The following is a 20,394-nucleotide window of genomic DNA, read 5'->3' as shown; positions in this document are numbered from 1 at the left end:
ATCTTCAGCCATCTGTAATACAGTAATTGATTTCTAGTGTCATTTGTAATTAAATTAGAAAAATGTTGTCAGTTGTTCTTATGTATTAAAGAATACCCAGCTATTTAATACTGCTGCTGAACGGAAAATCAAATTGTCGTAGTTTAGCCCCGATCGGGACCAGACTACGCAGTCTCTCTCTCACTCCCCCCACCCTCCGAGAGAATAGGGGGAGATAATATAAGAAAAAATGTCTCGAGGTTTGAGATAAAGACAGGGAGAAAATCCTTAAATTTATCGTTATGGGCAAAACAGACTTGACTTGGGGAAAACTATTCATTTATTACTACAAACAGCAGGAGAATGAGACAGAGAACAAGATAACCTCCCTCCACCGCTCCCCCTTCCCAAGCTTAACATTATCTCTACCTTCCCCTCCCGAGCGGCACAGGGGGGAAGAGGGAATGGGGGTTGCAGTCAGTTCATCATGCGTTGTTTTAGGCCGCTGCTTCACAGTTGGGGGAAGAACTCCTCGCATTCCTCCTCTGCTCCATTGTGGGGTCCTACCCATATGCCACAGTTCTTCGTGAAACTGCTCTGCTATGGGACATCTCTTCCACGGAGTGCAGTCTCTCCGGAACGGCTGCCCCAGCACGGGCCCTCCACAGACCACAGCCACCTTCAGGCATCCACCTCTCCCGGTGTGGGGTCATTCACGGGCTGCAGGTGGATCTCTGCTCCTGCGTGGACCTCCATGGGCTGCAGGGGGACAACCTGCTCCACCGTGGGCTGCACCACGGGCTGCAGGGGAATCTTGGCCAGGAGCCGCATTACTCCTCCCCCTCCTTCTTCACTGACCTTGGCGTCTGCAGCTGTTCCTCTCACAAGAAAAGTTCTTCACAAGAGGCTGGCAGACACCTCTCAGAATCTCTTCACATCATTCATCTCATCTCCTCTCCACTTCTTGCAGCCGGGCCGGGCTGAGTCAGGCCCAGTCGGCCACCTGGCGAGAGGCCAGAGGGTGAAGCCTGCAAGGCCCATGAGGCCTGCGCCTCCCCCTCTGCACCTCTGCCCCTGCTCAGCTTCTTCACATCTGTCGTGGTTTTGTTAGTGAGGGGGGGCCTAAGGTGGCAGCTTCTGTAGGAAACTGCTAGAAGTCGCTCCCCTTTGTTCAGTGGACTCAGCCGGGCCTAGGGCAGACCTGCTGCTGGCCAAGGCCGAGCCAATTGGTAGCAGAATGTTCCGTGATAACGCCTCTGCGATAACGTATTTAAGAAAGGGAAAACAGAAAATAAAAAAAAAGAGAGATGTTGTCGTAGTTCAGCCCCGATCGGGACCAGACTATGCAGACTTTTTTCTTTAGCTGAGATTTTAGCTGCTGAAGACTGTTGCTCATTTCTGTTAATAAATTCCAAATTGACTTAACAGTTTTCCAGCCTGTATTTCCTGGAAAGTGTTCTAGTCCGTGGTGACCAAGGTGCTAGTAATTGGTATCCTTTCTGTCATTCCAGACTGGCCATGTCTTGACAAAGCCTTCCCAGCCTGATCAGATTCCTCGTGGTTACTCCTACCTACCATTTTTCAGTCCTTTCAGAACTTACAGATCCTCTTTCCTTTCTTTTCCTTTTATAAACGTTCCTGGTTTTGTTTTCATTCCTCCTGGCCTTTTTAATTTTTTGTTTTTTTATTGGAAAAGTGTTCATGAAGAAAACATGGAAGTGAGACATATCATTTTTACATCATCAATATGAACAATGGGAAACAAATACAATTTTAGAATATAGTTATAAAATGTATGACATAAGATACCCACATTCTAAAATGATTTGGTTTATTGACACAGAAAATGTCCTGTTATTCTCTGTGCTGTCTTTGCAATATAATTTTGCTGAAAAAAAAAAGAACTCCTATAGAACATCTCTTCTAACTGGTCTGTTTATCTTGATTGATAGACAGAAAAATACATAGGAAAATCTGTTCATCTGTGTGTTTGTATGTGTTTGCGCATGTGTGTATTCCTAATTTGAAGAGACAGCTATTTCATAGTTAAAGGGGCTGAAATGTAAGATCTTTTACAAGGTACATGGCCCCTGCTTCTCAGAATTTAATTTTAACATCATTTAGTGTATACATAGAACTGAGCTTACCATCTCCACAAGCTATGTCGTTCATATCTGTAATGTCTTTACAGCTCTGATAGCCATTGGACGATACAGCATGACAATAGAGACAGTGGATGTTGGATGGTGCAAAGAAATCACAGACCATGGAGCCACCCAAATTGCACAAAGCAGCAAGTCTCTCAGATATCTAGGGCTGATGAGATGTGATCAGGTAAGGAGCATTTGCATGAACTGCTTCTCAGTGTGTGTGAGAGGGAGTGTTCACGTGTGCATGTGTAAGGGAGGGAGAGAGACAGGAAGGCTTAAGTGTTTCTGTACAAACAGCTTTGGTGTTCACTACTGTGGTAACTCTTCTAGTATATTGCATTCACATATTTAGCTAAAAAAGTATCTAGAGAACTAAAAAGAGCGTTATAAATTTTTGCTGATGTGGATTTTCAAAATACACTCACAGGCTACGCCCACAGCCAGAGGTGCTCACACAAATTTTATGTAAAATCTACCCTCCGAGGGGTTTGAATATTTTTGGCTAAAAGTGATTGGTACGTCATTTCATTACTTGACAGACTACTTTGTTTTTTAAAAATAAAGAAAAAAAGAAACAATAGAATAAAGAAATTCTTCAGTGTTACTTCCAGAGTGTTTTTATATACGTCTGTGTACTTGCTCATGTATAATGGTTTTGAAAACACAAAGACAAGGATTTGGATAAAGCCATAATGCTTGTGATGCTTTAGCCCGAATTACCACACAGTTTCTCGCTCACCTTCCCTCTCCCCAGTGGGATGGGCGAGAGAATTGGGAAGGAAGGAGAACTCGTGGGTTGAGATGAAGACAATTTACTAAAATAACAAGGGAAAACTACAATAATAACAGAATATAAGGACATTAAAATATACAAAGTGAACAATATATATTTTCTCACCACCTGATGTCCCAACGACCGATACAGCCCATCCCGAGCAGCGATCACAGAAACGAAAACCAGCAGCAAGCAAAGGAGCAAAAGGGAGCCAGCAAGGTAGAGGGAACAATGCCAGCAAAACGAGGAGGAAAGATGGATGCCAGGAAGGCAGATACCCACCCTGGCCTGCCCCCACTTATATACTGAGCATGACATTCATGGCATGGAATGCTCTCTTTGGCCAGTTTGGGTCAATTATTCTGTCTGTCTTTCTCCCAGCTTCCTGCATCTGCAAATTCGCGAGACTTGGAAAGCCAGACAGTGTCCTTGGTCTCATTCACAACAACTCGTATTATCAGGGTGTTTGTCAACATTCTTCACACACGAAATCCAAAACACACCAGCTACTGAGAGGAAAATTAACTCCATCCCTGCCAAAACCAGGACAATGCTAAAAAAAAGAAAAAAAATACTATATTTCTTATTATATTGCTTTCCTGCTTGGACTATATTAAGAAAGTGTATAAGTTTTAGCACTTTATCATTAGAAGAGAGAACAAGGTAGTCCAGCTCCACCTCGCCCTGTGTATAGGCTTCAGGAATCATGTCTGTGTTGAGAGAAGAGAGATCAAGAGGCCTGGGAGCAGAGCACAAATAGTTAAGTCCTTGGAGGTTCAGAGTCTCTGATATCAAATCTTCAAATATAATTGCAGAGATTGTTTCTTTTCTAGCCATCATGAATGAAATGTCCAGCTTGTAATGCCCATCATAAGCATATCTCTCAGGCTTGCATATTTCTGATTATATACAGCCTGTGGAAACATAGGTTTTTAGTCTAAGAGACTTTATGCTCAAAACCATTACCTTACATGTCTTGCAGTGCTTTATAAAAGACAGTTACAAAATCCAGTATTTCAACTGGTAAAGCATAATAACAGCGTTTTGCAAACCCAGCCTTAGACAGTTTCCAGTTGGAGGGAGGTTGAGCACTTTGGAAGAATTGCTCTGTCTATTATAGCTGACTCCACTTAATCTCCTAAACATTAGTGTTTTCTAAGAGCCAATAGACAAAAAGAGTGTGTGAGTCTCTTTGACGGATTGTGCTAAGATTATGTACTTAGAGAATGTTCAGAGGGTTACTTGACCTTCGGAATTAGATCTGACCCTGAATCACCGGATCAATTTTACACATATATTTATTTTGTGGATTTAGCTAATGTTGAACAATCAACAAGGATCTAATAAGTGCAATAATTTTATTCTGTCTTCAGCTGCTATAGAAAATCAATGATCTTGATGTTGAAAACAAGTTTTACTACCTCGTCAGTTAAAATACATGTACTACGGTCTGTATTCCTCTAATTGCTTGTTGATGCTTTCCTAATTCTTTACAAAGGATTATACACCATCTTTTGTGCTATGAAAATCAACTGCTAAATGGGAAAAAGAAATATTTTTTAAGAAAACTTTAGAAAGATAGAAAAGCAATGTTGACTGCATGCCTGTAAGTGTGTATATGTACGGGGGGGGAGGTAAGTGTCTGTGTGCATGCATATGTACGAGTATTCAAAGTATGGTAGCTAAAACTTGTTAAGAAATGAGTAAATGCTGTTACAGCAAACACTGTAGCAGTAGGACTACCACTGGGAATTATTTTCTTGCTTGCAAAGCCGTGATGGGAAAAAATAGCTCCACAGACAGCATGAAGTAAGTATCCTTGACTTAAGAGTTTTTGGCAGCTAGAAGATGCCAGCTCCCTTTTTCCACTGCAAATGAACAGAGAAATTACTGAACAAAATCATGTCTTCAACTGTCTCTCCCCAGTATCATGCAGAACTAATTTTTTCCAGTGGCTGCTCTATTAAATTAAAAATGTCAGTGTCCCGGCACATCATTAAAGAGAATTCTTGGGTGGTGCAGAAGGGTTTATTTACATGCCCTGTTGACTGAAATTCTTGTCTTCGGACTATTGTCAGCTTGCAATGAAGAGATGGTTAGAAGATTTGCTCCTTCTAACCAGCCTTCCTTTTCTGAGGTACTGACTGTTATCCTACTCCCAGGTAGCATTTATGCCTTTCTAGGAATTCCTAGGCATTGGAGGGGAAGTACTTAAACACAGTTACATAGGGAACATATGTAAGTAGACTTCAAATGGTTACCACTAAAATACTCTTTATGACCCAGGCTCTTTGGAATTTCTTTGATATGCAGTTGACATAAATTAGAGGCGTCAGGGGTCGTCCCAAGAAAGATTAGAGGCTGCAAGCCTGGGTGAAGGCAGGCTCTGTTTTGTGCCATTGATTATCTGAGTGCCTCCAGGCAGTGAGTGTCAGTAGATGCAGAGCATTATTGATCCACACCATGTAAATAATCAAATTATTCATTTCTCATCAAACTGCTGTTGCTATGACCTTTCTTTTTATCATGTTTCCTACCATCTAACATGCACACCACAGGAGCAATATGGTCTTTGCCTTAAAATAAACGTCATAGTGTTGAGAAGTCATAAAAAATGCCAACTTAACCATAAGATCATCATCATAAGGGTATATATTTAAGTTGGAAGTTTTCTAGTAAGCATTTTAACACTATTTTTTCAACATCTAAATGTTGCTAAATAGCAACATAATCACTATTTACAAATCACATACAGAAAAAAAGTCAAAGATTATTAAATGCCGAAAAGTCTTTTAGAACTATCCATAGCAGAATTTTGGTTTAGAAAACATGCTTATGCTTAGATACATAAAATCTAAATATTCTTTTCAATGTAAAAATATCACAGGCAAGGTAACTGAGCAAATGTCTCTTTTTTTTCCCCCGATTTTCCCTAGCACCTCCATGACTTAGCCAAATTTGACTTTCCCTGCACTACACAGCAGTGGTATCTGGGGCCTGGAGAGAACTGTGAACAAACTGGTACTACTGGAAAGGAGCAGGGCAGTGAGGACACACAGGCATAAGTCTTGCTAGCAGCTTGGTTGCCAAAGTGGAGAACCTTGTCCAAGAAAATTACCACTCAGCAAGGCCTATGAGATACTGTCACATAGACGTGGTAGTATCACTTATTGCTTCCATTTCCATGAGTAGCTCAGGAAATGCTAGCTTGATCTCTGTGGGGTCCTGCATTGTACAGCAGAGGTACAGTGAGACACATACCATTAGATTTCTGTATCAGATTGGCTTCTGAGAGACTGTGATCCAGACCTCCAAAAGTATTTAGGCATGCAGAAAGCAGACCCTAAATATTTTTAAGTACCTCTGTTTTAGAGAGTGAAATTCCCCAGTTGCCTGCATACAAGCATCATCACATACTCGGCAGCAGCTAGGACTCTTCTCCCTTCTGCTCTCTCGCATGGTACAGGGTATCAGCTGCATGCAAATGTGTATCTCTGTGCATATGTATTTGCGGATCTGTATGGGGAGCCCGACAGCTCGTGGGACTGCACGAGTCTTGTGTTTCATAAAAAGAAAATGTTGCCATTCTCCATTTCTTTCGAAAGTAGTAAGAGATAAAATCAGTAGTTATTTAAGGCCTAAGCGGGACATTTTGGAGTTTTGTAATTGGAAAAGGCATAAAAGACAAAGTATTTCTGTTTTGCATTCTGGCATTACTGCCTACATTCGCACTGTGTCCTGCTCCCAGGGGCGATAAGCCAGGCTTCATTCACTCATGTTGCCTCTTCCTGATGGTCTGGCAGCACAACGAAACCTCAAACTCCTGGTTTCTGTGCATAGAGGAGTGCTGTGTTGTTATGGGCTGCAGCCAAGGTTGTATTTTGGGACTTGACATGGGTGTGTGGGAACATGTAGCTGGTTTGTGTACTGCCAGGGTATGCTGAAGCTCTGATTTGTCACCTCAGTAAATATTGAGAAAGGCAGAGTTGTCTCCAGAACCAGGGGTTATATTCAGTTCACCTCCGTTCAGTCCCACCACAGTAGAAAGAGAACATGACTACCCATTCTTCAAACCAAATGTTAATTGTAGCTCCCTATTTTTTTGAAACACAGTTCAGGAAAGTATATATTTTAAAGTATAATTCGTGCTTTCCTTTAAATACTTTGGGAGAGGTGTGGGCAGTTACAGGGTGCTTTCTTTCCTCACACAAACACTGACATCAGGATTCCTGAGAGCCGTACTTGCATCCTAAGGGCATAAAATGATGCCTACATCAGATTCACAGATTCGAATCCAGATGTTTCAAGCTTCTTTTTCTGAACAAATTCCTACTCCTAGACTGATCTATATAATATTTACTTATTGTAGCTACTTAATTAATTATTTCTAAATATTTTGTATTTCTTACTTCCAAAGTAAATCAGAGAAAGAGGGCAATGTTCTCTATGCTATTTATTGGTAGAATTCATTTTAAAGATGTCTTTGTAGCAGTTTTTTATTATTTTCAACAACCCAAGTGGCTTTAAGTAATGGCAGTTTGAAGTCTTCACCTTTGTGGAAAGTGGTGGGATAGCATAGGAAACAGTGGCTAATTGAAAAAAATTTGATCTGTTTTTCTGGCTGATAGCTTGGCTGGTTGAACAATGTGTTAGAATAGTCTTCCTAAGGAGTTTGCAACTATTATCACACAGATTTTCGTATTTCGGGATGCTCTTCCTGTAGCTATGATGCTATTTGCAATGGTTATCAACAGTGTTACCGTGTAAATGCAGGAGACATTTCTCAGGAAATATGCAGAAAAGGGACAGTGAGAAAGAGAGGCCACAAAATTCAATATTCAGAGCTATATGTGAATGAAACGAAGTGAGTCGGACAAAGTTGTCTGTGCATGGATACACAACTTCAGTTAATAAATCATGATGGCCTTTATTCATTACTTTTTTCCTTTTTTTTTTTTTTTCTTTTGAGAAATTCAGGCTGCTTTTCGTTAAAATACTTCTGAAAGCCTGTAGCTTATTCCAGATTACTTTCTCAGGTGAATTGTAGCGCGTATTTCCTATTTTAGTTTTAGTGAGATGTTAGAACACAGAAATTGATGGTCAGTACAACTGACAAAAAGACAAACTCTTTTCTATTACCACAGACAGGAAGGAAGATAAATGACCTCTAAAAATAAAAATGGTCTCTTAAGAAATCATTTGCATCTCAAGTAAGAGTACGTTTTTAGAAAATCAGTAATTTTTAAAATAATTGATCACTTTATCCTTCTGTAAAATCTGTTTTAGAAATATGTGTAAATATATATCCTGTGCAAACTGCAAATCAGCCTAACTGAGATACTGCTCTTGTTGCATATGAGGAAATGCCAGCTTGTGAAAAAACTTAACAACTCAGTGCAAAAAGAGTTTTCCAGTTCATAGATACTTACTAGTAAACACAATCGGAAACATTGTTACTGTTCATTCAAACACTTTTAATTTACATAGGTAATCTGTAACTGAAGAAAGTGAAAAAGAGGTAAGATCTTAGGTTCTAGAGATACATCTTTAGCTTTCAAATAAGTTTTAGAGCTAAACTGTTCTTAACAGTAGACCAGCAAGACTACAGAGCCATGGCTTGTTTTAATATAATTATTACAACAGTTTGCCTTCCACCTTCAGAAAATGCTAACTATCATTAGCTTGATCAAAAACCCTGACAAATTGCTACCATTTATTCTTTTATATTTTAAGGGGTTCATTTTGAGATATGAAATTATGGTTTTGTGATCTTGAAGAGGACGGAAAATAGCCAATCCTTGCCTTTAAGAAAAATTCTATAGCATTTATTTTCTCTTAAATCACTATAATTTGTTCAAGTTATATTGCTGCATATTAAAAAGGATGCACTGTATTTTTTAAAGTTTTGTATGTATAATGTAAGAGCTGCCATTGATACATCTTTCCATGAATAATGAAGATTTTAGATTCATAAAATCTGTGAATCCCATTAGAAGGAAACTGCAGTTACCCTTGCTAACCCACAACAAAGGAAAAATATCATTTATTTCACTTTGATTTTCAACACAATAATTTTAAGAGACTGAACAATACTTTTTTTTTTCCTAGCTAACTAGAATAACAGATCCATTACTTACGTGAACGAAAGCATCTGCTAGAGTATAAAAAAAAAAAGGAATCTTTATAGAAATTGAACTTTTTGTACTTCTAGTTTAACCGTTTCTTTACCAAAAATTTTTTAGCTTCCAGGCTGGTATTTCAGCAACATACCCATGGCAGTAGGCTGAAGATGGAATCTTCCTGAGTTAATAAGTTTGTCCTTGTTTTCAAAAAGCAACCACCTGACCATTTCATACTGTAACCAAAAAGTGGGCCCTCAGGTAGTGATCAATGGTTCAGAATCAGGATAAGACCAGCTATTAAGGAACAATGCAATGTGAAGTAGTCAGCATTTTTATGATTTAAAAAAAAAAGAGAGAGATGAATTTTTTAGAAGCATTTTCCCCTGGAACGTTCAGTCATTTTTGCCAGCTGGCAACTTTTTGAGAATGATTTCTCTGTTAATTTTATAGGCCATCATTTTGACAAGTATTACAATAATGTGCTCAAATTATTGTTAATGTAGCAGAATAGGAAGGAAAATATTCAATGCTATTAATTCAACAGGCAGAAAGTAATCTGAAAGAATATTTATCACTATATAAATAAACACTGTCATTTCACTGCATATGGGTCTTTATTAACTGGAATTTTTATAAGTAAGAACAAAGCAATGCACAGAGTTTTGCCATAAATTTGAAATACTTATGACACTGGTGATATTTTTACCTTGAAGTCTTGCATAGGTAGAAAGAAAGGAAGAAATTCATCTGATTGAAAAGAATAGAATTAACAAACCAACCAACCAGCCAAACTAACAGGCTTCTTTAGAATGGTTTCTCTGATTTAATATAAAATTAAACCCTCACAATAAGCAAAGAGGTTGAGAAAGAAAACTTTATCACTTAAACAACTTTTATATTCAATATTGTTGGCAGTAATGATTAGGACAGCAAACGCTGAAATGATGGCTTTGCTAGAAACTCACAGAGACTTGAAATGGATTATTTTGCTAGTTTGCAGTAATACAGTGACTGCAGCAATTGTGCAGGGACTGGCAGTTTGAGGCAATAGCGTTCACCTGTGTAAACAAGAGCAGCAATGAATTTCATCCCTCTAGGACTCTGCCTTTCTGTCAAGATTTAAGCAAAGAGCTGTAATGGGGCAATAGTCCCCAAGCAACCTTACTGCTTTTTCTGAAATCCTTCCAGAGGTGCTACCATTGAATACGAGAAGGTTTGTGTATTCCATTTATTTCACTTCACACAGCAGAACAGATTACAGATATTTCTATTTACCTTCTCCTTCTCCTTTCCAAATATAAGTGGGAAGTTAATTGCCAAGATTTAACAAAATTAAGTTGTTTAATGTCCTGATAACAGTACATCAGACTATACTTGTCCATTTCATTATTTATGAGTCGATAAATACAGTGTTTGTATGTGCCTGCATGTGTGCTTTTGCTTTTTTTTTTTTTTTTTAGTAACAACATCCATTAAGTCAAAATACATTATCTGCTGAAATTGTAAGGGACTTTATTTGGACTATAGGATATTGTGCTAATATTGGTAGTGCTGTTATTTTATTAAAGTCCTAAACAAACGTTCTGCCCCTGGGCATGAGGGCAGTCACTGAAACTCTGTGGAATATGACTGCCTTAACTGATCAAGTGCACTTCACACAAAACGTTTCCAGAAATCTTTAATTTTGTTATGGCTACAGGCAACAGTTATAATTGGGCCACCTGAGAATATAATTCATTCAACTATTAGCAGAAAAAAAAATCAAACAAAGTGCACTTTTTATAAGACACTGACTTGAGGAAGCAAACTGTAGCTTAGAGCAGAGTCACACACAGTGACTATAGAGTCATTTCTTTGTCCAATCAATACAAATTTGGCTTTCATGTAATACTACTCCACGTATACCAGGACAGAAATGCACACAAATTTCAGTACCGCTAATGCTGCAATACCGCTCCGTAAGCAAAAATATCAATAACATAATAAGAACACCCTTTCGGAACAAAGCATTTTGCATTTATTTTGTATAAAGTTGGATTTGTGTTTCTTTATTCTAGAAATTTAATGATAATACTTGCACCTTGTTAACCTGTACTATCAAACATCATCTGTATAGCAGTCCTCAAAGTCTTTTGGCGTGTTGCTTCTCACGTGCTAACATTTCCCTAAAATTTTTTACAAGTACTAGATTTCTGAAATTAAGCTGGCAGTTCTATATATTGTTAATGCTGTTCTCTGCAGGTACTGCAGACTAACTATATTGTAACTTGGATTTTTTGTTTTTTATTAATGACTGGCCTATAAAGTTGTATAACTGAAGATACCTGCCTGTATTGTCCTCACTAGGAGAGTTCCCATGATACCAGCACTCTCTCTAAAATCAGCTAGCCACATGCCAGGTCCAAGGGCTAGTAGGTTAGATATTATGCAAACGTTATTTCAGCAGTCCCTCCCTGTATGATGTTATGAACCACTAATGAGCATAGGCAAGTTTTTCTACGTTCTAAACTGCATCTTTGCACTAATCCAGTTGTGCAAGTCTGAGGTTTTGCCTGTTAGTCTAGGTTTGGGGGGGCTTGTGATTTTTTAATTCTATGGCTGCTTATTGATTTCAGTTATTAACTTGGAATAGAGATAACTTTGTCTTTTCTGTTATCAAGTGAATTGGATCTTACCCTGAAGCTTCTCCTTATATAGGAAGCTATATTAGGAGTTTAGATTAACTGTGACTAGTTCTTCACTGTGTAGAGCAGCATAAAACTTGCAGTCCGGGTGATGACTCTATTCTCCCGTTTCAGTGAGAAATGCTCTAAATGACAAAACATAGACATTTCTGGGACATTTTAGTAGCTTTAGAATCAGAACTGCATTCTGAAACTGTCCTTGATAAATCTATAGGAGTTTTTGAGATCAGTAGGCAGTCTTAAATTTTTTCTTAGAAGTATAGTAAAGAAGATCTCTCAGTTAAAAATCAAAGCTTTTTAAAGCTCCTTTATGTGCTATGTGGTACTCCAATCCAAGAGAAGATCTCCTGGACATTATATCAACAAAAGGCAAGTTAACTAAAAGTAAGTAGGAAAGTAGGAAAGTCATGTTTAGGAAAAGTCCTTAAACCTCTGTTTCTGTTCCTTACTTGCAAATCATAAAAACACAGAATGACAGAATAATTTTGGTTGGAAGGGACCTTTGAAGGTCATCTAGTCCAACCCCCCTGCAAGGAGCAGGGTCATCTCCAACCAGGTCAGGTTGCTCAGAGCCCCATCCAACCTGGCCTTGAATGTTTCCAGGGATGGAGCATCTACCACCTCTCTGGACAACCGCTTCCAGTGTTCCACCACCTTCATTGTAAAAAAATTCTTCTTTATATCTAGTCTAAATCTACCCTCTTTTAGTTTAAAACCATTACCTCTTGTCCTATCGCTACAGAACCTACTAAAAAGTTGGTCTCCATCTTTCTTATAGGCCCCCTTTAGGTACTGAAAGGCAGCTATAAGGTCTCCCTGGAGCTTTCTTTTCTCCAGGCTGAACAGCCCCAGCTCTCTCAGCCTGTCCTCATAGGAGAGGTGCTCCAGCCATCTGATCATCATTGTGACCATCCTCTGGACCTGCTCCCAACAGGTCCATGTTTTTCCTATTCTGAGGACTTTGGAGCTGTACTGCAGGTGGGGTCTCACAAGAGCAGAGTAGATGGGGAGAATCACCTCACTCAACCCACCGGCCATGCTTCTGTTGATGCAGCTCAGGACACAACTGGCCTTCTGGGCTGTGAGCACACATTGCTGGCTCCTGTCCACCTTTTCATCCATCAGTACACCCAAGTCCTTCCTGGCAGGGCTGCTCTCAGTCCCTTCATCCCCCAGCCTGTATTGATACTGAGGATTGTTGTGACCCCTGTGCAAGATCTCGCACTTGGCCTTGTTGAACCTGAGAAGGTTCTCATGGGCACACTTCTTGAGTTTGTCCATGTCCCTCTGGATGGCATCTCATCCCTAAGGCATGTCAACTGCACCACTCAGCTTTGTGTCACCTGCAAACTTGCTGAGGTTGCACTCGATCCCACTGTCTGTGTCACTGACAAAGATATTAAACAGTACTGGTCGCAGTACAGATTCCTGAGGGGCACTTCTCATCACTGATCTCCATCGGGACATTGAGCCACTGACCACTACCCTCTGGATATGACCATCCAGCCAATTCCTTATCCACTGAATAGTCCATCCATCAAATCCGTATCTCTCCAATCCAGAGAGAAGGATGTTGTGGGGGACCATGACAAAGGCCTTACAGGAGTTCAGATAGATGACATCTGTAGCTTTTCCCTTGTCCACTGATATTCTTACTCCATCATAGAAGGACACTAGGTTGGTCTGGCAAGACTTGCCCTTGGTGAAGCCGTGCTGGCTGTCTCAAATCACAGCTAAGGCTGTCCTCCTTGTGCCTCAGCATAGCTTCTAGGAGGATCTGTTCCATCATCTTCCCAGGCACAGAGGTGAGGCTGTAGTCCTCAGGGCTGTAGTCCTCAGGGTCCTCCTTTCTAACCTTTTTAAAAGTAATGTGGTGTTTTCCTTTTTCCAGTCAGCAGGGACTTCACCTGACTGCCATGACTTTTCAAATATGATGGAGAGTGGCTTGGCAACTGTATCAGCCAGTTCCCTCAGGTCTCTGGATGCATCTTGTCATGTCCCATAGATTTACGTATGTTCAAGTTCCTCAGGTGGTCATGAACCTGATCTCTTACAGTGGGAGGGATTTTGCTCCCCCAGTCCCTATCTTGCAGTCCATTGACTTGAGAGGTGTGGGAAGAGAGGCTGCCAGTGAAGACTGAGGCAAAAAAAGTTGTTGAGTACCTCAGCTTTCTCCTCATCCATTGTTACTAGTTTGCCAGCCATGTTCATCAGAGGGAATGAAGCTATCAATCTCATTAAAAAGAAATGTCTAGTTCAACTGATGGTTTCAGTTGTAATCCCTAATTTATCTTAACGGGATTAGGAAAATTTTACTCCTGTGAATTTAATAAGCTCTGTCCTAGGAACATAATGGAAACAAAAGGTAAAGACAAATAGATTCTAGCCCTTTGGGATCATTTGATATTTTTTAGAAATTCCTGATCTTAGAATCTAGAAAGGAAAGAAAACGGTGCTGAAATTATCACTAGAATTCTGTCAAATAACATCGCATATCTAAAAGCAAAACATAAAAATTTTCTAGTAACTGTTTATGCTTGTAGTTAGAATTTTCCAAGAGAACTTGTGGAAGATGGCATAAAAAATTAGTCATGGTGGTCCATGGCAGATCTAAATGGTGTACCAAGTCAGTAAATACTGGCAGTCAGATCAGATTATTAAGTCTAGCATACTAGATAAAAAAAATCTGAGTGAATATTTTTCTGTGAGTAGCTTATTAATTGAAAACTGAAGTTTCAGGTTATCCTGAACCTGAAAAACCAGCTTATAAATGCCAGTTAGTTTATTATGGGAAAAAAATATTTACAGACTGGAGGGGTTTTTCAACCTTTCTTTTGTGGGTAGATCATTTTACCTAAAGGAGAGAAAGAGTTTTGAACACTAATTTCCCATTCTTCTCAATATTTCACCCTTGTTATGTGTATACCTAGCAGAGCGAGATTAGAGTGTTCTAAAGGAGCACTCCCAAAACCCTTTTGTGAATGTTCGTCCACTTCACATGCTCTAGATTGGTATTCGTGTTCTTCTTTCCAAGATAAACTCCTAATTATCACGAGGTACTATTTTTCTCTAGTGCAGGTAATATTTAAATCCTTTCTACACAACCACACTGTCATCATCAGAAGAAATTAAGAAGGTCCCAGCCCAGAAAACAATTGTCACAAAATCAAGTATACTCTCCTGGGAAATGGGTGATGTGTGTTCAGATCTCTTTTAGCAAAAAGGATTCAAAATTGTGACTTCTAGGTAACTGCTCTAATTGAGTTAGAAGGTGGTTCTTGGTCCTACCAGTTTCTGTAACCCATCTTCTCCTTTGTTGGTTTTTTTTAATCTGTTCTTTGGCCTGGAATACATTTCTATTTCAGCAAGAAAAAATAAGTTTCAAAGCAATCTTTGTTGTTGTTTTCTTTTTTTCTGTTTGATGACCAGGATTCACACAAACCTATTAGATTCTTTATGATAAGAACTACATTCTTTCATTGTCTTAAAACATAATTGAAGAGCTATTCAAATTCAAATGAATGATTATGCATTAGATAATCTAACTAGTTTGTCTTCAGATAGTAGTCTTCCTTTTGACAACTCAAAAGATGAAGATTAATGAAAGTTCTGTGGAAGAAAAATATAACATTTTAAAGCACATTTAAGATGTGAAGGTTTTTAGTTTTCATTCATTGAACAAGACTGTTTAAGCTCAGAAGGGAAAATTGCTGGTTTTGTAATTAATTTATTCTGGGAATGCCATTCAGTACTTTCATTTTCTTACCATCCAGACTACATCTTAACAAAGAGACAGAAGCTTGTGTTCTAATGGTTAGGCATAAGACTTCTTTTCATCTTAATCCTACCATTAGAGGAACTTATAACAAGGATACTTAGGGAGTTGACTTAGATATTATTTGTCTCATTCAGTAACAAAGAACAATTTGGATTTATCTATTTTCCTACATTTTAAATAGAGTAGTTTCAGTCCAATACTAGAGAAAGTTTAAAATACTAAAAATTTTACTGTGTTTCAATATTTGACCTGACTTCCCTCATAGTAAAAGAAAAGCTTTCAAAATCTTCTGATAGGAGCTCATTTCTGGCTTAACTGTCCACATTTGTTTCTTATCCTGGGATCCATGCAGGTTGTCCCACTGCCAAATAGGATCCTTTTTCTCCCTCTTGTGTTGTGTAATCTTACATTGAATTTATTTTATCCAGCATAGTTTTTAACTTTTTTTTCTGTTACTTTCTTAGGATTAAAAATTTTTACAGTTAATTGAAAGTTACATATATATTATCATTTATCATGGAGCTTGGTAGGATCATTTTTTCCTCTATCATGAGAGTAAACTCAATTTTTTAAACTCAGAGTGATTTCTTTCTATAATTGTTCTGGTTCCAAATGTGTATGTAGGATTTGTCTTTACTTCACTGTTTAATACCACTCAAGTTGTTGTCGAGGATCAAGCCAATAAGTTAAAATTTTAATTTAACACTCTAGCAAAAATGCAGAAAACCTTCTCCTGTTCAGGTTTTGGTCATAAAACAGCTGATTTTGTCAGTGTTACTTCTGCAATAATTTTACCTGCCTTCTGCATGCTCATGTTTATTTTGTAACTGTATTTGACATTCGATTCCAAAAGTTTCTTTCTTCTATTTAGTAAAGTAGTAATAGCAGTTAGTAAAAATTGTATTAAATATTATTTCATCCAGTAATAATTGTGTCAGAAAAAACTTAGGACAAATGGCTAGTGCTGGATGGTTTACTATAGATTTCTTCATAGGTTTTAAGACTGAAAGTTACCGTTGTAACATTGTCTTCCTAAGTATCATGGGCCATGCTATTTCACTTAAGTTAGGCTTGTAGTAAATACCGTTAGCTTATATCTACCTAGACTGTAGCTTCTGTAAATGTGTTCAGTCTTGAGTCAAAGACATGGAGATCATTACCTATCTTCCTGTATTTGAACATCATCTTTGTAACAAATTTGCTTTATTATTTTGTTTCCTGTAACAGAAAATCTGCTCATGATAGTGGCTCTAAAGCCATAATATCCACGCTATTTTAAAATTTAAAGCCCAACAAGTATATGTTAAATCATAACTTCCACCTACTAATAATGATATCTAGTAGATAAACAGTATCTCTTCTTTAAGTTTCCCATTTAGAAAGAGCAGAATGAGCAGCTGTCTGTGGTAAGCACCTTTGTTGTGGCCGAGTTAACCATTAAGAAAAGTTTCTGGTAGTATGATAGATTCTGCCATGGCTCTCTGCACCACAAATTTAGAGAAGAAAAAAAAAAGGCTTTTTACTATTTTTGGATAGGCAAAAAGTAGCAAATACTGCTACTTTAGGGGATTTTGCCATCCAAGGAATCTTTCTATGAAGTGTTGCTGACAGCTTGAAAGTATGTATTCAACAATAGATACCAAATATTGTGGAGGATTTGTGCTATCTCTGATTTAACTTTTATTCATTAAAAGCCCCTTCTTGGTCTTCAGCACTGGAAAATGTTACTGTAACATAGTGATTTGCCAAAAGAGTACTGTTTGTGCTACCGAGGGAAGTTAAGCCAGTTTTCTCTCCAAGTCAGTCTCAGCTAGATGAAACTTCCAGTGAAGATAGATAGAGAGTTTCTGTTATCAAAGTAGAAGAACTGGATATTAAACCTTTCATCTATCCTTGTCATTGAGTGCAATCACTGTTCAGAAGGATGCACTCCTTGTTATCTTTTAAGGACAAAAATATTACTAGATACTGTGGTCACCGTGCTTTAAAATATTATTCTCAGGATGGATCTTTGTAATGGTGGCAACCGTTTTAGTCTAGTTTTTTACCTTTGGCCTTGAATGTGGAACACCATGGGGAAAAAAGCAAATGATGATATTAGGTGTACATCTTACTGATCTAGGTGGTTCAGTATTTAAATCTAATACCAATGCATTTTAAAATGCCCAAATGTTCAGCAAAGATTTCAAAGAGAGCTACCTAAAAGTTATGGTTCTTAGGTTAATCTTTTGTTTATCTAAAGGCTGAAGAAAGCTGTCTACTTCTGTGATATGAACTGCAATCAGCTTAAAAATAATTGACAAATTAATCCCCTCACAGTGCTGCAATTGTCAAGGTGTTAGGTTTAGCTAGGCTTGTCTGATTGGCTTGTCTAATCAAGAATAAAGGTGATACCTTTGATGTCTGAGATTTAGGAGGGACATCCCAGACCTTGACAAGCTTGTGTATTTCAATTATTGATGCCACCATTTCTGCCCGCAAAACCCTTTGTGCAGTGTTAGCATCACACCAAAAGACTGAAATAAAAACTTCTACCAGTGATGTATGTGAAGACATGCAGGACTTTTAACCTGTGGAAAAACTGACCTATATTTGCAATTGGTAAATTGACCTAACTGCAATGTAGAATAGTTTGCATTCTTTCCCTCGTGTTTGGTCATGTCATCCCTTATTTTTCATAGCAACCGCATTGATAGCTACTATACAGTACAAGTTCATTTCAGTAAGGTTAATTGTGGAGTTACCACTTAGAATGTGTAAAAGTATCATAACTGTGCCATAAATTAATTAATAGATGTAATCAATTTTCATTTTCCAAAGCCAAGGAAATCTTACATTTCAAACCTTTATCTGCTTTAGCAAGTTTGAATAAATATGCTTCTATTTCAAGATACAAATCCATTACTCTGGGCAGCACTTTGTTAAACAGGATGACTTTGAATAATTCAGTCTGGGGCTCTGTGAGTGGCCAGCATAGTCAAGTATCGAATGAAAATAGTTTACTAGATTGTTAAGCATTGTTGCAGTTTTCTTAACAAGCTGATTTCAAATGGAGATTTTTTGCCTTCAGTTGCAAATAATCAAACAGTATTTACTGGAATGTTATATAGAATTTCTCCCTTTACAATGAAGTCGACGTGTGGGGTTTTTTTTCTCTAACAGAATATTACATTCTGTATATTTGTCTTGTTATAAATGCATCCAAACCAATAGTATCAGTGGAAAGCTCAATCCTGCAAGTCCTCCCAGGAGTCCTAAGTACGATTATTCATTTAGCTTGCATAATGTTGCCCTTTTTATTCACTTCCTGCACATCACAGATTCTTTTCTTCAATTGCAGGTGAATGAAGCCACAGTGGAACAGCTAGTGCAGCAATATCCACATATAACCTTCAGTACTGTGCTACAGGATTGCAAGAGGACGTTGGAACGAGCTTATCAAATGGGCTGGACACCGAATATGTCTACTGCCTCTTAACCTCGTATAGCAACATGACAGTTCCACTCTACTGCGTTCAGTAGATATAATGGGGATTGCAGAGGGTTCACAACCTTTCATATGATGCAATATAATTGTGAGTTTACAGAGGTTACAGTAAAATGGCAAAAGCTGTACACTGACTTTAATGTACTGTACAACTAAGTACTGATATTGAAGCAAAACTTTAGAAATGCATTGTATTTTTGTTTGCATAAAAGATATAAAAGCCTTTGGCAGATTTCTTGAAGTGGATTCCTACTAGTTCTCTGGATAGTTTGAGTTATAGAAGATGTTAAGCTTGTTTTCCTCTGTTTACTTTGCCTTGGTCATGCGTGTTTCCTTTGGTTTGTAAATGGTAACTCAGTGCTAGCACCAGTGCAGCTGATGAACAGAAGCCTGTGTTGAAACTGGGAGCTAAACTTGATGCCTATTACTTACTAAAGCTACCCCAAGAATTTTAGGATGCACAGTAATAAGAAAATCTACAAAGAATTGTGATTTTCATATAAACATTTTGGTAATTATATAAATCATTACTTTAAAAAAGAATCTTAGTAAACAGTGATAATGGCAGAATGGATATTTAATGGACAATCTTACTTATTTTCTTTCAATCAGTCAACAGAACTGCTATCTTCTTTCTTTGTTTTCTTTAAAATAGAAGATGCTATAGAGATTTCCAAATCTTTCCACCTTGTTAACAGTGCTTAACCTAACACTAATAACCAGCTCCCACTTCATAAAGTCAAACAGTGATTGAATAAACCATCAGAAATAAATTAACAGATAATGTTTAAACATCTGATTGAAAAAATTACTCTTTTTTAAGTGATTTTTTCTCCTCTGACTATGTTGTTATGTTGCTGAATTGGGAAATTCAGATGAATGGATGTAAGCCAATAACAGAATTCCTCTCATTTCCTCTGTGGTTGTTATCTTAAAACAGATTTTAAAATGCAAAGAGTGCTTACCTCGAGAAGGCCATCTAACATGAGTCCCATTATGAGTATCATTTTGTAGGATCAGATGCTTTGTAATACAGTGTATGCAAGAAAATACCCAGAGAAAATACATAAAACAATTAATTTTCTGTCTGTCATAGTGCATTCTAAGGAGCTAAATTTGACATGGGGATAGTGAAAATACAGACACTGCAGCTTCAATTTGAAGTTGCATTAACCTTTAGAGTATTGCCATTTGGTTAAGAATGTTTTCGGGTGTATAACACTGGATATTTGTTTTTCAAAGATTACAACATTTTAATCCAAAGTATGAAATGCTTAAGCTTCAGCTGAAGAGTTGCCCTTATTATCAAAACGTTTTGCTAATCCAGAAGGTCTAATGCAGCATAACCCAGAAGCTTGTTTAGTATGGCTGTATAACTTTCTGTAAAACTGTTTGTTGATTTCCATAGCATAATTTTTT

General features: G+C 38.0%; 1 protein-coding gene across 1 annotated transcript in view; it reads left to right on the top strand.

Annotated features, from left to right (window-relative positions):
- FBXL17 (F-box and leucine rich repeat protein 17) overlaps positions 1-19,628 on the top strand; it is a 310,951-nt gene extending 291,323 nt beyond the window's left edge. Inside the window, exons 8-9 of the mRNA XM_086770407.1 lie at positions 2,171-2,313; positions 18,829-19,628. Of these exons, the coding sequence (XP_086626533.1) occupies positions 2,171-2,313; positions 18,829-18,966 (281 nt within the window). The 3' untranslated portion in view covers positions 18,967-19,628. The remainder of the gene's footprint in view (positions 1-2,170; positions 2,314-18,828) is intronic.
- Positions 19,629-20,394: the final 766 nt, after the last annotated feature.

Source organism: Chlamydotis macqueenii, chromosome Z, assembly GCF_036417535.1.
Source record: "Chlamydotis macqueenii isolate bChlMac1 chromosome Z, bChlMac1.mat, whole genome shotgun sequence".
NCBI lineage: Eukaryota > Metazoa > Chordata > Aves > Otidiformes > Otididae > Chlamydotis > Chlamydotis macqueenii.
This window is presented reverse-complemented; position numbering and strand designations above follow the sequence as displayed.